Source organism: Colletotrichum spaethianum (assembly GCF_022836535.1).
Source record: "Colletotrichum spaethianum MAFF 239500 DNA, contig26, whole genome shotgun sequence".
NCBI lineage: Eukaryota > Fungi > Ascomycota > Sordariomycetes > Glomerellales > Glomerellaceae > Colletotrichum > Colletotrichum spaethianum.
The window spans coordinates 429,444-442,016 of NW_026054796.1; the positions used below are offsets into that span (position 1 = coordinate 429,444).

Consider the following 12,573-nt stretch of genomic DNA (forward strand, 5'->3'; position numbering starts at 1 on the left):
CTGAGAAAAAGAAAGTCATCAACACCACAACAGAGAAGACCTGTGCTGGTTGGCCGACGCTGCACAGTCGCTCCGCACGATGCGAGAGGTGTCAAGCGCAAGCGAGAGAGAGGGAGTGGGAGAGACAAGAAAGAAAGACTCTGCTCTTCCCGCCCGGTCTTCGTCCAGTCTCCGCCTCTCTCCGGTGGTTCCAGTGCATCCGGCGGTCGACTTGCTGCAGCTTCATCGGGCCCCTCGGCGTGGTGCGGGTGTCCCCTCAGAGGTCCTCCACCTGGGACTCCATTGTGCATCGAATCTGGGCCAGTCCAGTCAGTGTGTGTTGCGCGGATGAGTTGTTGGACAACCCACTCTATGCGGCGCAGGTACATTATGGTTTGCGGGTGGGCTCACGGGGTTCTCAGGTACCGCGCAAAGATGGATGAGTGAGGGAACGAGTGACCAGCACTCGACTGGTAACCCAGGAGGACTGGCATGCGAAGTGGCCGGCTGGAGCTTGGAAGACCCGTCAGTCAGCGTCATCTGCGCCTGGAACTGGGCAGAAGGGCCAGCAGGGACTGGGCGCGGCGACTCCGCAGTACGCAGCATCCCCCGCCACCCGTTAGGATGCGGCACCGAAAACGGTCAGAGGCTCTAACAGGACCCGGCCAGGACGTATGTATCGGGACCCCTGACCCCCAAGTACATGCGGTACACGAAGTATCCTTGCCTTGGATGCCGTGCCCGCGCCCGTACACCTTCTTTTTCTCCTCCTCCTCCTCTCATTACCTATGTAGTCCTGGGCAGTGCCAGTTCCAAAGTTGCAAGTGACCTCCGCCAGAAGCAGACGCAGATGCAGATCCAGGAACCTGACGACAACGCCGTCGACGACGACTTTCTCTCGGCGTCCTTTTTCCTCCCTCTCCCTCCTTTGCCTTCTTCAACCTGTGGCGCCCCCCTCGACCCCCCCCTTACTGTCGAATTATACAATCAAGCTTGCCGACTGCGCGTGCCTGGAGCGCTAGACATATCAACTGACTGAAATCCTGCAGCGTCCGAGTCCCTGCTTGACTTTCCTTTGCTTTTTGGGACGCTGCCCATCCATGATCCTGCGTTAAACCTTCCTCTTCCTCCTCAACCTCGATTTTCCCTCCATCCCCGCGCGTGCCCGCCCAACGAACAGCGAACCACGTACAGACTACCGACCAAACGACCGGTTTTTGTGTGCAGCCCTCTTACTCACACCTTACTTTTTTGTGTTGTATTCATTACTGGCGCCCTCGTCTTCTCCCCCCTTCGTCCCAACACTCGACGACTCCCTGCGTTGCACCGCACCGATACCTGGTTCCTCCCCCGGTCCATCTACCCCCTACCTAGCTATCGCGCTCCCAGGCAGCCAGCCGCCGAGAGTCTATCTATACTACAGCGCCGCGCCGCGCCGCACGCCCAGCGCCCACTGCGCCCAGCAGCCCTCCCTCTCCCCCAATTTCAGCTGAAAAAGGGACCCGCCACAAACAAGAGCAGCTGTGCAAGCAACCAGGTAGCCCGCCCACGCCCCATCGACCTGCGACTTGGGTCAGTCGGAGAACTGTGGCAACGGAACCTCTCGCACTGCTCTCAATTAGCCAGCCCAGACTCCCTCCCGCCTGCTCGTCCACCGTCGTAGCGGCACGCACCATACTGTAACCGCCCGACCGACCAAGGACCAAAGGCCTCGACGACGACGACGACGACGACGCTCTCGTCTGACCCAACCTGATCCGACCCAACCCATCGACGGCCCTCTCCCGTTCCGATTCAATTCACCCAGCGAATCGCTTTTTGGTCCGTCGACGACGACTCTCCTTCTTTCTTCGCCCATTTCGCCTTTATCGTATTATCGCTCTTCTGTTCTCTTTGCTTGCTTTCACGAGTGTCGATTCGCCCGCGAATGCTGCTTTCGCGGCGGTGACGCCAGCCGTCCCTCCCCTTGATCGACCGATCCCACCTTGCGTCTATCGTCCCTCCCCTCTCGACCGACCGACCGATCGGATTGAATCGACAAACGTCGCCGCCTGCCCGTCATGGCACCGACAACCCCATCATCGGCGCTGAATGGCGTCGTCATCGGATTGCTGTCGTCCTTTGGCTCCGCCGTGCTTATCGCCGTCATCTTCCTCATCATCTACTTCTTCAGGTACACGGCTAGCGGCCGCATCTTCCTCGATCGCATCGGACGACCCGGCGAGTACGACGATGAGCAGGCATTCGCCAGGGAGGAGGCCGAGGCTCTCGAGTCCATGGATGACATGCAGAGGACCGAGTACCTCAGGGCAAAAGGTAGGCCTACGCTCCGTCGACACTACCGCGATAGCCCGCAGATTACTGACCTCAGTGCAGCATTCATCCAAGCGAACCCGCCCGAGTCCGTCCAGACCGATATTTCCCTGTCACAATACCTCGCCATCCAAGAAAAGGGTGTCTCGGCGTGGGAGTTCGAACCCGAATTGGAAATCGCCAACTGCTTTGTCGAAGGTCGCACCGAGATTGAGTTCTTCGACTCCGAATGCACCGTCATGAGCAACCTGCCCGTGCCCAAGCAAAACGAGGTCTACTACTGGGAGGCAAAGATCTACGATAAGCCCGAAAACACGTTGATCAGCATTGGCATGGCCACCAAGCCGTACCCGTTGTTCAGACTACCCGGTATGCCATTCCAGTCCCGTGTACAACCGCATGACGCTAACCGTCTAGGCTTCCACAAACATTCCGCAGCCTATCTGTCCGCGGGCCTGCGCCGTTGTAACCAGCCCTTCACGGCGACCCCCTACGGCCCTCCGTATGTGCAGGGCGATGTGATTGGCGTGGGCTATCGTCCTCGGACCGGCACCATCTTCTTCACCCGCAACGGCAAGAAGCTGGAGGATGTCATCCACGGAGTCAAGTCGCAAAACTTCTTCCCCGCCGTCGGCGCCAACGGGCCTTGCATCGTGCACGTCAACTTTGGCCAGGCCGGCTTTGTCTTCATCGAGGCCAACGTCAAGAAGTGGGGACTCGCCCCGATGACCGGCAGCCTCGCACCGCCGCCGCCGTACGGCTCCGAGCAGGGCGATATCCTCCTCGAGGCCGGGCGTAAAGACGGATACACGGGGGGCGGGCAGCAGCGAGCACCCTCGCAGACCCAGTCATACTCACAAGCTGGCCTGGGACCTCAGCATGGGCGGACAAGAAGCGGAAACTTCAGAGTACTACCACCGAGGAGCCCCGGTCCCGTAAGAAGCCCAACTGACATCTCCCTGACGCACTTCGTGCCCGACGACGAGGGCGGCGAGCCAAGCAGCAGCAGCAGCAGCAATCGCAGGCACGAAGGGGAAAGCGTCGTAGGGCTTGGGCTTCAAGACGCCTTGAATCCTCCACCCGAGTACACGAGCCCCGACCACTCGGAGGCCGGCAGCCGCCGGAACAGCACGGACAGCGAGAACACGCCACTGATCCGGGTTCTCAACCGCAGTCGGGGCGCCTCTGCGGCCGGCGGCGGCGGACCTTCGCACCCGCCGATACCCAGCTATACCGACGCAGTGCGAGCCGGCGCCGGGCGGGAGGGGAACAGCACTCCACGGCCTAACCGACACGGCAACCGGTCGAGGTCGCAGAGCGCACAATGATGTTTGAATTGAAACTGCTGGGCAGGACGAAATGATACAATACCCGAAGCATCACAACAGCCAGCCGGTGGACCTACCGAGAGAGGCACGGAGTTGAGGCATGGCGAAGCGGTCAAAGCCGCCATAATGTGGTGTTTGGGGCCAGAGCACGCGGAAACCCCCAAACCTGGCGATCTAGGAGTTTGGCATTTTTGGAATAGACGGGATGCTGGCTTGTCTTTATGGAGAGGGAATCCCGGAAATGGAAAGGGCTTTTTTTCGTGTTTTTTTTCTAACCAGGTTGGTCCGGCCGCGAGAGTCATGATACCTTTGGACCCAACCGCGAATCATCGAATTGACGCATCTGCTCTCTTTTGTTCGGATTGGTGTGTGTATGGCTCTTCCCCCCCATGTCCAACCCTTTCTGTTCCGCTCCGAATGTACGAAAGAATTCGCAAAAAAGTAGGAGTCGTGGCGGTTGTCCGTCGCCCGAGAGCGCGGACCATATATTTACACGGACATATCTGCATCAATCATATCGGTGTTTAGGAGTATTCCATATATGGCCACTCAAGGTTCAGATCCTGTCGACGGCTGTTTGTGTGGCCGAGTGATATCAAGGTTGACAATGCCACGTTTTGAACCTCACGCAGCATTGGGCATGCCATCCAGACGCTTCCCGGCTTCAGGGACGACTTACTCAACGAGTCGTACTGGAGTTAAAAACTCATGAAAACCCAGAAGAAAAACCAGAAAACACCAGGTATTCGCTGACAGTCTCCGACCCGACTACTCCTCTGGCTCTCCTAGCACTCACCCGTCATCTCCATCTCGCCTGCCATCTCGAAAGCGCTTTGCTTCCATCACCCACATAGACCCACTTACCGTGATGGATGATAACCCAACCCGAAACGGAGGGGACCCGTTTCCTCTTCTCCATTCGTTCCTAACTAGAATTGGAACGTGAGAGAGAAAAAGAAGAAGAATACACGTACACCCGCCACGCTACACACCTTCTGGAGGACTAGAATCTTATTTCAACCGATAGTCACCACGTGCGTTTGTGTGGACCTTTGATAGCTTGCTTTTGTCGTCTTGTCCGTTCCTCTAATTCCATATGTCTTGATGATTCGAAGGCGTATAAGTGTCAGGGCCCTCGCTGCTGCGCGGGTGGCCGGTATGATATTGCGTCTCCCCATCGGTATTGTGAATCACGAGGTGCTCCTAGGCATACCGGCACAGAATCTGGTCCACGCAGGAAAGTGCATAGATCTTGATTTCGGTTAATCGCGCGGGCTTCCAGCATTCTGCGCCAATGTTCGGGCTACCACTAAACCAAGCGGTCCTCGGTTGTAGGAGCTGCACGTAGAATGAACATGATGTCTAATAAACGGCGAGGGACTATGAATTCGTTGGCCGTAGCTCTATTTTACTGGGTGTACAAGGCAGCAAGGTTTGTAGGGTGCTGGAGATCTGCTGCAATATTGTTGATGTTTGTGGCGTAAGTTGTGGTTATGATTCTAGGGAGGAATCGACCTTATTCGTGATCTCGTCCAATTAGTCGGCCCGGCCCGACGTTCGTGTTCGTCGAGGATCTGTCGCAGCGAGACAGGTCTGATGACCTCTGTCGAGAGTTCCAGCTGGCATATCGCATCGCCGTGACATCGGATGGTACCTGGATCGATCGAGGAACTCTGAACAATAACCCTGCCGTGGCGATGCCGGCTTGCGACCTCATCCCAAGCTTGTGTAACCGAAGACCCCAGAGCAAGCTCAAATGTCCTCCGCATCGTGATGATAGCTGACTGCCCATCCCGGGCCTTCTGGTATCGAAACAGCATTGCCATGCCCTTTCTTCCGTTCCACAGTTCCATCGTCTCGAGCTTTGGCATCTTGAGTGCAGCAGCCGCAGCGTCTTGTAGCATCTCGTTGATGTCCGCAACGTCCGCATCGTCAGTGAGTACCCTCGAAGTCAGCGCGAGACACGTGAGGTTTTCCCACTTCCATGAACCTTTTCACGCCTGGGAGAAGTAGCTGGCGTCGATCATGAAAGAGGCTGACAGCGTCGCGAGTTGCAGACTGGCTCTCGCAAGTTTGTGGCTTACGGCAGGAATCGGCACCCTGATGGCAAGGGATTGAGACTAATTTCCTGGGTATGCCTGGTTGAAGTTTTCGAAAATTGTCAACTCCGATACCTTTGTCAGGGGAAGCGATTCGATCAGTGTCTGGTTGCCTGTGTCAAGATCGGGGTTGGTCAGCAGTCGGTCAGGTGGTCGGCTACAACACTTACGTTTATCAGTAAGCTGGACCATGCTGCCACACCACTCACTTCAAGGCTCGTAACAGAGCTCCTTCATATTAGGGAATCGCGTGAGTATGTTCGCGAGGGCGACTGGCTTCCAACATCGGCGGGTTTGCTGACGAAGGAGACCAACCGCAACTGCGGGGACAAGGGGTAGTGTCTGCCACCACTGCATCTCCGGTTCTTCGTCCTCGAATGGTCCCTCGGCCATGATCTCGTTGAATACCTTTTCGATGGCGTGTTCGTTGAGAGGAAATTTTTGCTGCCCGGCAACCCAGCCGTGAGTTGGGTCATCAATCGGGGTCCCTAGCTCATCTCTGCTGCGCTGTAGCGAGGAAGACTTGCCGAGGCGGGTATCTGGGTGGAAGCTGAGGTACTTGAACCAGTGCCGTGTATCACATGAGTAAACGCTAATGTCGAGAACCAAGTTGTTACGAGGCTCCCATTTGCTTGAGGTCGAGAACAAGCTCTGAAAAGCGTCCGTGATCAATCTGTTATCAGCATCATCTAATCCCCAATGCTCTTGGTTTTTTGGTAGGCATCGTCCACAGTTGTACTGCTGCAGTTCCACACAAAACCATATGTGACGGATCTGACTTCTCTTGCGGAAGAGAATAGCTGCAGAGTCAGGATTGGAGAGGCAGGGTGGCGTCAGGCTGATCTCAGCGAAATTGAGCGGCTCAATGACCGCATGCCATTCTTGTGACACGGTAGCAAGCAGGCTGCAACGACCGCCAAGACCCGGCAGAATGCTCAGCACCTCGTGCCGGATCTTGGGGGGTAGACGAACCCAAGAGGTACTGGCCCTAGACATCTCTAACTAGGATGGACGAGAACGATTGTGGTTCGTAAGGAGCATAGATGAGATTTGAAGATGGACAAACAGCCTGGAAGTTCTTTGTATGTAATAGAGGCTAGTGGATCGCATGAGCAGCTACATCACTCTGAGTACTATAGTACAGCTCAAAATACCTTGCCTTCTAGTAACCTAAGCAGCATCTAATTGGCGTACCTAAAACTCAGTAACCAGCACAGAATCGAAGCTGACCTGACCTTGAAGGAAAAAAGAAGGAGCGGACCTTTCGCCGGCCTTTATCAAGTTGCGCCGCGTGCTCGGGGGGTCGCAGCTGCCTCACGAAAAGGAGTGTAGCATACGATTCATTCGTAGAGAATCTCATACTACCAAAGCCAAAGAAGGAGAAGGAGAAGAGCACGATGTGCCGAGTGTTTCACGACGCCAGCGTTAGAATGGAATCGACTTACGAGAGGTGCGGTATCTCATCCTAGATCCGGAATCGGCGAAGCAGAGGATGTTCGAAAGAATAATGTCCTAACAAACTCTTAACTCAGTTTACACGACAGGGTGTGCCTAGCATCCTCAACTTACGATAAAATGACGGGATGTTTTAAGACCCCGTAGTGTCGGTCGCTCCTTCCCGGAATCTACTCCTGAATTGTCTTGTGTGTCAGTGACCTACGCTCAGCTCAGAGGAATGGACCCGTGATTTGGTAGCCAAAGACTCTGATGAGTGTGGCAGGTGCACCTGAAATACATTTTAGTTACGACCCAGGTAAGCTAAGGGGAGGCTTGTGGGTGCTGAGGTGCGACTCAGAGGCCTTTCCAGAACGTGGTAAGCTCCCCCAATCAGGAATACATGTAGTTCGCTCTTGCCCGTGGTTTTCTCATGCTCTCGTCACCTGGTCGTCTTGCTCTTGCGCCATCGTTCTTACACTTCTGCCCCTTTTAGTTTCTCACAAGCTTGTTGTCTGGCAACCTAGCGGTTTCCGAAGCTTCTGACCTAGTACCTCACCAGACGGCGGATGTTCAACAAAGTGTTTGAATGAGTTGATGGGAGTGTGGTTGGAACGGGGGATGATGAGGCGTGGAAAACAAGCGAGCACAGCGAGTACGCAAGCTTGTAATACCTACTTGGCCTCCTAGTTTTTGTTTGTTTGGGAGATCAGGCAGATCCAAGGGGTGAGTGACGGGTAGTGCGGGTACGTACGAGAGGCATGATATGTTATGTCGCATTATATTGGATTGAAAAACTGAAGGTTGGTTAAAGACAAGGATCTTTCTTGCCTACAAGCAGTTCAAATCATCAACGTGCCTTTAGCCTTAACCATAGAGATTGCCTCTCAACTGAAGAGGTCATTCTCAACCATGGACTAACTGAATCCTATGGCTTCTAAGGTTCTACAAAACGTGTCCCAGCAGGTATGGTTGAGCTGAGGAGAGGTGTGTACAAAAAAGGATGTTCAAGCCCATGAAGCATTTCTGTCATGTACTAGCTGAGCTCCGATAGCATAGAAGCACCGATAACACCGTTGAAGGGACCATCCAGACGCCCGGGCAGGGTGCGATAGTCTCAATGCAGTCGTGGTGAACCTCAGGCACGCTTACCCTCCTTGTCCGAGTTGAGGGACACTTGGCAGACATGCCAACGACTCGCTCGCGTCGAATGAAGGCCAAGCGTACCTGGGCACCATTGTTTCTACCTTCTCCTTTCTCTCCCTCAGTGTACGGTATGCTCGCAGTCTTGTCGTGCCTTCCAGGCTCGATCGCAGCCATCTTCTGATGCCTCCGCCATTCTGTGGCGTTCCGGCACCAAGTTAAACAAAACACGTACGCGTGGTGCTATAATTCACGAGCCAACAAGTCTACGGCACCAATGTCGCCCATGCTATTTGGGAGTTGCGTGAATGGACCAGCGTCTACTCGTTGCCTCTGAACTACCGCATTTGATTGATTCCACCCAACAGGGCAAAACATGATGATTCTGAACTGCTCGCCATACTGAAAGACCAGGCGGAGGAGCTACAGGTCAGAAAAGATGAATCCACGTCTCCTTGACTAGAACAGATCTTCCATATCACGGAATCATCAAACAGCAGCCAAGCAGCCCAGCCGTTCTGGCTGGCTCTATACGCCGCACACTGCGAGGCTGAATAGCAAGCTGCGTCCCGCGGTCGACCCATGGATGTACCATATGCTCCCGGTAGTGCTGGATGAGATAGACGAACACATCGGGATAGCTGTGCCAGAGGGTACGGAGCAGGGAAAGACCATCTTCAGTCTTGCAGCTCGCTGAAGGGCCTTAATGCCGTATGGGCCATAGCCCGCAATTCTTTGTATCGAAAAAATGACTCTCTGACAGGTACAGAGAGGCCGCCTGCTTTTAAGGCCTCTCAGGTCCAGTGGGCACAAGCAGAACCATCGAACTCTATGGCCAAAGATGTGCAAAACTCGGCGCACGGGTTTACATCAACCGCGCTGACTCTACAGAAATAAACCCACCACATCAAGAGACAGACACCCACGATCACCCCGCGAGCACTGAGGAAAAACACCTCCTACGCTACCCTAAGTGAAAAGCCGAATAAGCACCATGCAATAATGATATCGCGACCTCAGACAGCATGGACGCCAAAAGCAAAAAAGGAACGTGCTCAATTGGGTGTGGAATCCAACCACTCTATCTCCCCGAGGTGGGCTCGAACCACCAACCTCCAGATTAACAGTCTGACGCGCTAGCCAATTGTGCCATCGGGGATTTGAGCTGATGTTGAAAATCCACTCTCTTCGACATGTGATATACCTCACACACCTACAAAAACGGCGGCTGCCTAATCCCCGTCAACCTCGACACTTGAATGCGAACCCGTAATCGCGGCGGGTGTCCAAACCCCCAGATAACACCGCGCGGGCCACTCACTCGTCTTGTTTTTGCAATATCCGACGTTGTAGACGCAGCTTCTAATCTCACCACGACAGCCCTATCGCTCCGCTCAGCCCAGCGTCCCGCTCGGCGAAAAAGTTACGTGCCCGCGCTCAATTTTGTCCACAATGTCTGACTTGAGTCGTATCCAACGATGTCAATCACTGGCACCCGTCTCCACGAGCCTCCGACTACCTGTACGGGCGCTGACTAGGCAATCCAAATCCTTCGAAAGCCTCAAGCCTGACTCACCAAGATGCTCGTTAGATCCAACGCCGTGCGGACGGCACCGTCGTCTGCACTCCCTCGTCCGATCTCTTCAGATCCGGCAACCTGGGGCGGAAATCCGACCGTTTGGCAGAGAACATGAACTCTAAGCCACTTACGTTTCCCCCCCTATTCGCGACTGAATCCCGTCTGCTCATTCTACCGCCGTCGCCGCCGCCACCGCGGGTTCCCTGTTCTCCGGCTGGCAATTTCGTAGAGTTTTTGTCGATTCAGATGGCCCTCGCCCACCCTGGGATTCGCAAATAATGCAGACCCCCATATCCGCGCCCAGAATCTCAACAGATTCCAGGCCCTCTCGTGTGCCGAAGTTCCGGTGTAGCGGGATCGCGACTCGTCAAGGATATAACGTTTTCTCAGCCCCTTTGATCCGATATGCCAAAACCTCGCCAACGACAAAGGGGTCGTCCGCCTTACGGCACCGCCCTCTGGCCCGTGAATCCTGAACACGCCGGGGTAATCGCCGTTGCCGCCCTCCTATTCGGACGGGATGCGCCGGTGTCAAGACCCGGCCGAGGCCCAAAGTTTGCCCAGCTCAACCCCCCTTCCCCTTCATTATTACATTCAACGGGGAATGGATGATGCCAGCTCTTCGCTGACCCAAACCCTCGGATGCCTAGCAGCGGCATACAGTCGGCATCTCTAAATAGGCCGTCGACGGATAAAGCCTGTCGAGAAATGCAATTCTGGACGGACTGCCCTGACTCGCGGTCAAAGTGTAAACATGCCCCCCCTCCCCCCTGGCCGCGACAACAACGTCGTTGCTCTCTTCCGGTTATATCCTCAAGCTCTAAACCGGCCCGGTGACGTGGAAATGACAAGAGCACCACACTCTTCGAAGAAACATACTTTGCTTTGGATCCGATAGTCTGGCAGATCGAAGCATACTCTGCTCAAACATTGTGGCGAGTGTCAACGGAACTGGTTGGTGCGGTTGACAGGAGATTGGCATTAGTAACGCGCCACACCGCAGACCGTTAACGTTGGTTTTGGTCTCAGAGCAGAAACCGATGGCCAGTGTATACGTGTGCAACGAAGCCTTCTGGTATGACGACTAACGTATCCGCGAACCTAGCCAGTCCCTCTCCCCCATCCCGCCGGGCGATCAAAATACATGGCATGTTTGAATTGGAGTATCCCGTGAGACTACCTACTGCTCACAAGGTTGCCATCAACCCGGACCATTTCCTAGCGTACTTCCCGGCGCCAAGGTGGTGAATATGCATACTCCAAAGCATCGTCTGGAGCCGGCTAAGCTCTCCCACAGGGCTCTTCTCCTGAACAGGCCGGCCGAGTTTAAGAGAGAAACTTCCGCGCCACTGCGGATTCTCACCGGGTTGTCCATATGCCTGTCCAGCACTAGCTCATGGCTTGGAGGACGGCAAGGCAGGCCCGTGGTGGCAAACATTTGGACCCTTCCAACGGGAGTTGAACTGCACCAAGCCCCCTAGGCGCATCGATCAAGCCCTCAGAGGGGGCGTGGGAGATATTTCCCGAGCCAGGGCATAGGGCTCATTTAGATTTGGGCACCGGTCCGAAATGTTGGAAATTGGGTATCTTTGTCAAAAGCCCTCGGAGGGATTCACTGTGAAGCAGGAGATGACTTCAGACGACCGTCGACGAGGTTCCGCACCGGTAACGTGTATGTGACATAATGGTGATCAGACCAATGACGGTAACCCTCCTGCGTCTGCCAGCAAACCACTCTTCGGAGCTGAGAGATTATGATCCAAGTTGTTGATTACAAAAGCACATCGCCGAGGCACTCACGGCTTCCTCCCCCCATCTAGGGAGGTGGTGAGATGATCCGTACTCTATCGGATACTTAGGGCTACCTCCCGACGATTGGGGCAGCGTCCGCGTCTCACCATGGCTTCCTGTGTGGTCAGGGAGCGGGAACCCACGCATTGCAATCATGACGGGCGATGATCTCGCCAGTCTCGGTCTCGGGGCATACATAAATAGCAGCTGTGGATTCTAACGCACAGCGGCACACCGCAAAAGTGGTGAACTGAGCAAGCAGTGGGCGTCATGTGCTCGGCAGCCGCGCGCGTGCTTTGGAAACGCACAAAACGATACGGGACAGGCCGTGCCGTGGCTGATGCCGCCTGGCAAAGGCTGTACAACGTTGCTTGGTGATCTATAGTGTTGAGTGCAAGAAGCCGTCTCGAGATCGGCCAAAGCGCTCCGACCGGGACGCAGAAGCCCAAAGGGGTGGCAGGAAAAGGGGGGTTCCAGTGGAGGGGAGATTGACGGATGGCGGATGCCATGACAAGTTCGACGTGCAGCATATGGAAATGTCGCCCGACAAAACATCAGGACCTTTTTCGCGCGCTGCGAAGATCTTGGAACCGTGTGCAAGGGGGGACCCCTGGAGTTGGGGATGGAGCGACCTAACAACCAAACGGCCAACAGACGCCCGTGCAAAGCAGCCCAAGCTGTTCAGCACGTGTAGGCAACAAGGACAGGGCGGACCAGACTAATACCTGTTGAGGCACGATTTGCATTCTGCCAGCGATCGAGGCGAGAGACGGGCGTTGACGGTCGCGGGGTGCGGCCGTCCAGCGGTGGCCCATGAGACTAGAGCCGGTGGGCAGCGGAAAAGCAGAGACAATGTAGTGTCTAGTTGTACCGAGCAGAGCATCAGGAGTGAACGACCATACGCCAG

General features: G+C 55.2%; 3 protein-coding genes and 1 non-coding gene across 4 annotated transcripts; 1 reads left to right on the forward strand and 3 right to left on the reverse strand.

Annotated features, from left to right (window-relative positions):
* Positions 1 to 2,039: 2,039 nt before the first annotated feature.
* ColSpa_09081 (protein ssh4) lies at positions 2,040 to 3,620 on the forward strand (the record flags this gene model as incomplete). The annotated part of the gene is made up of 2 exons (XM_049275293.1): positions 2,040 to 2,661; positions 2,731 to 3,620. The coding sequence occupies 2 exons, from the start codon at positions 2,040 to 2,042 to the stop codon at positions 3,618 to 3,620; spliced, it is 1,512 nt and encodes a 503-aa protein (XP_049131250.1).
* Positions 3,621 to 5,119: 1,499 nt separating this feature from the next.
* On the reverse strand, positions 5,120 to 5,911 carry ColSpa_09082 (uncharacterized protein; the record flags this gene model as incomplete). The annotated part of the gene is made up of 2 exons (XM_049275294.1): positions 5,120 to 5,610; positions 5,890 to 5,911. The coding sequence occupies 2 exons, from the start codon at positions 5,909 to 5,911 to the stop codon at positions 5,120 to 5,122; spliced, it is 513 nt and encodes a 170-aa protein (XP_049131251.1).
* Positions 5,912 to 5,929: 18 nt separating this feature from the next.
* Positions 5,930 to 6,715, reverse strand: ColSpa_09083 (uncharacterized protein; the record flags this gene model as incomplete). The annotated part of the gene is made up of 1 exon (XM_049275295.1): positions 5,930 to 6,715. The coding sequence occupies one exon, from the start codon at positions 6,713 to 6,715 to the stop codon at positions 5,930 to 5,932; it is 786 nt and encodes a 261-aa protein (XP_049131252.1).
* A 2,666-nt stretch (positions 6,716 to 9,381) lies between these two features.
* ColSpa_tRNA_246 lies at positions 9,382 to 9,455 on the reverse strand. Its single transcript has one exon. It is a non-coding gene; the product is annotated as a tRNA-Asn (tRNA).
* Between the last annotated feature and the right edge of the window lie 3,118 nt (positions 9,456 to 12,573).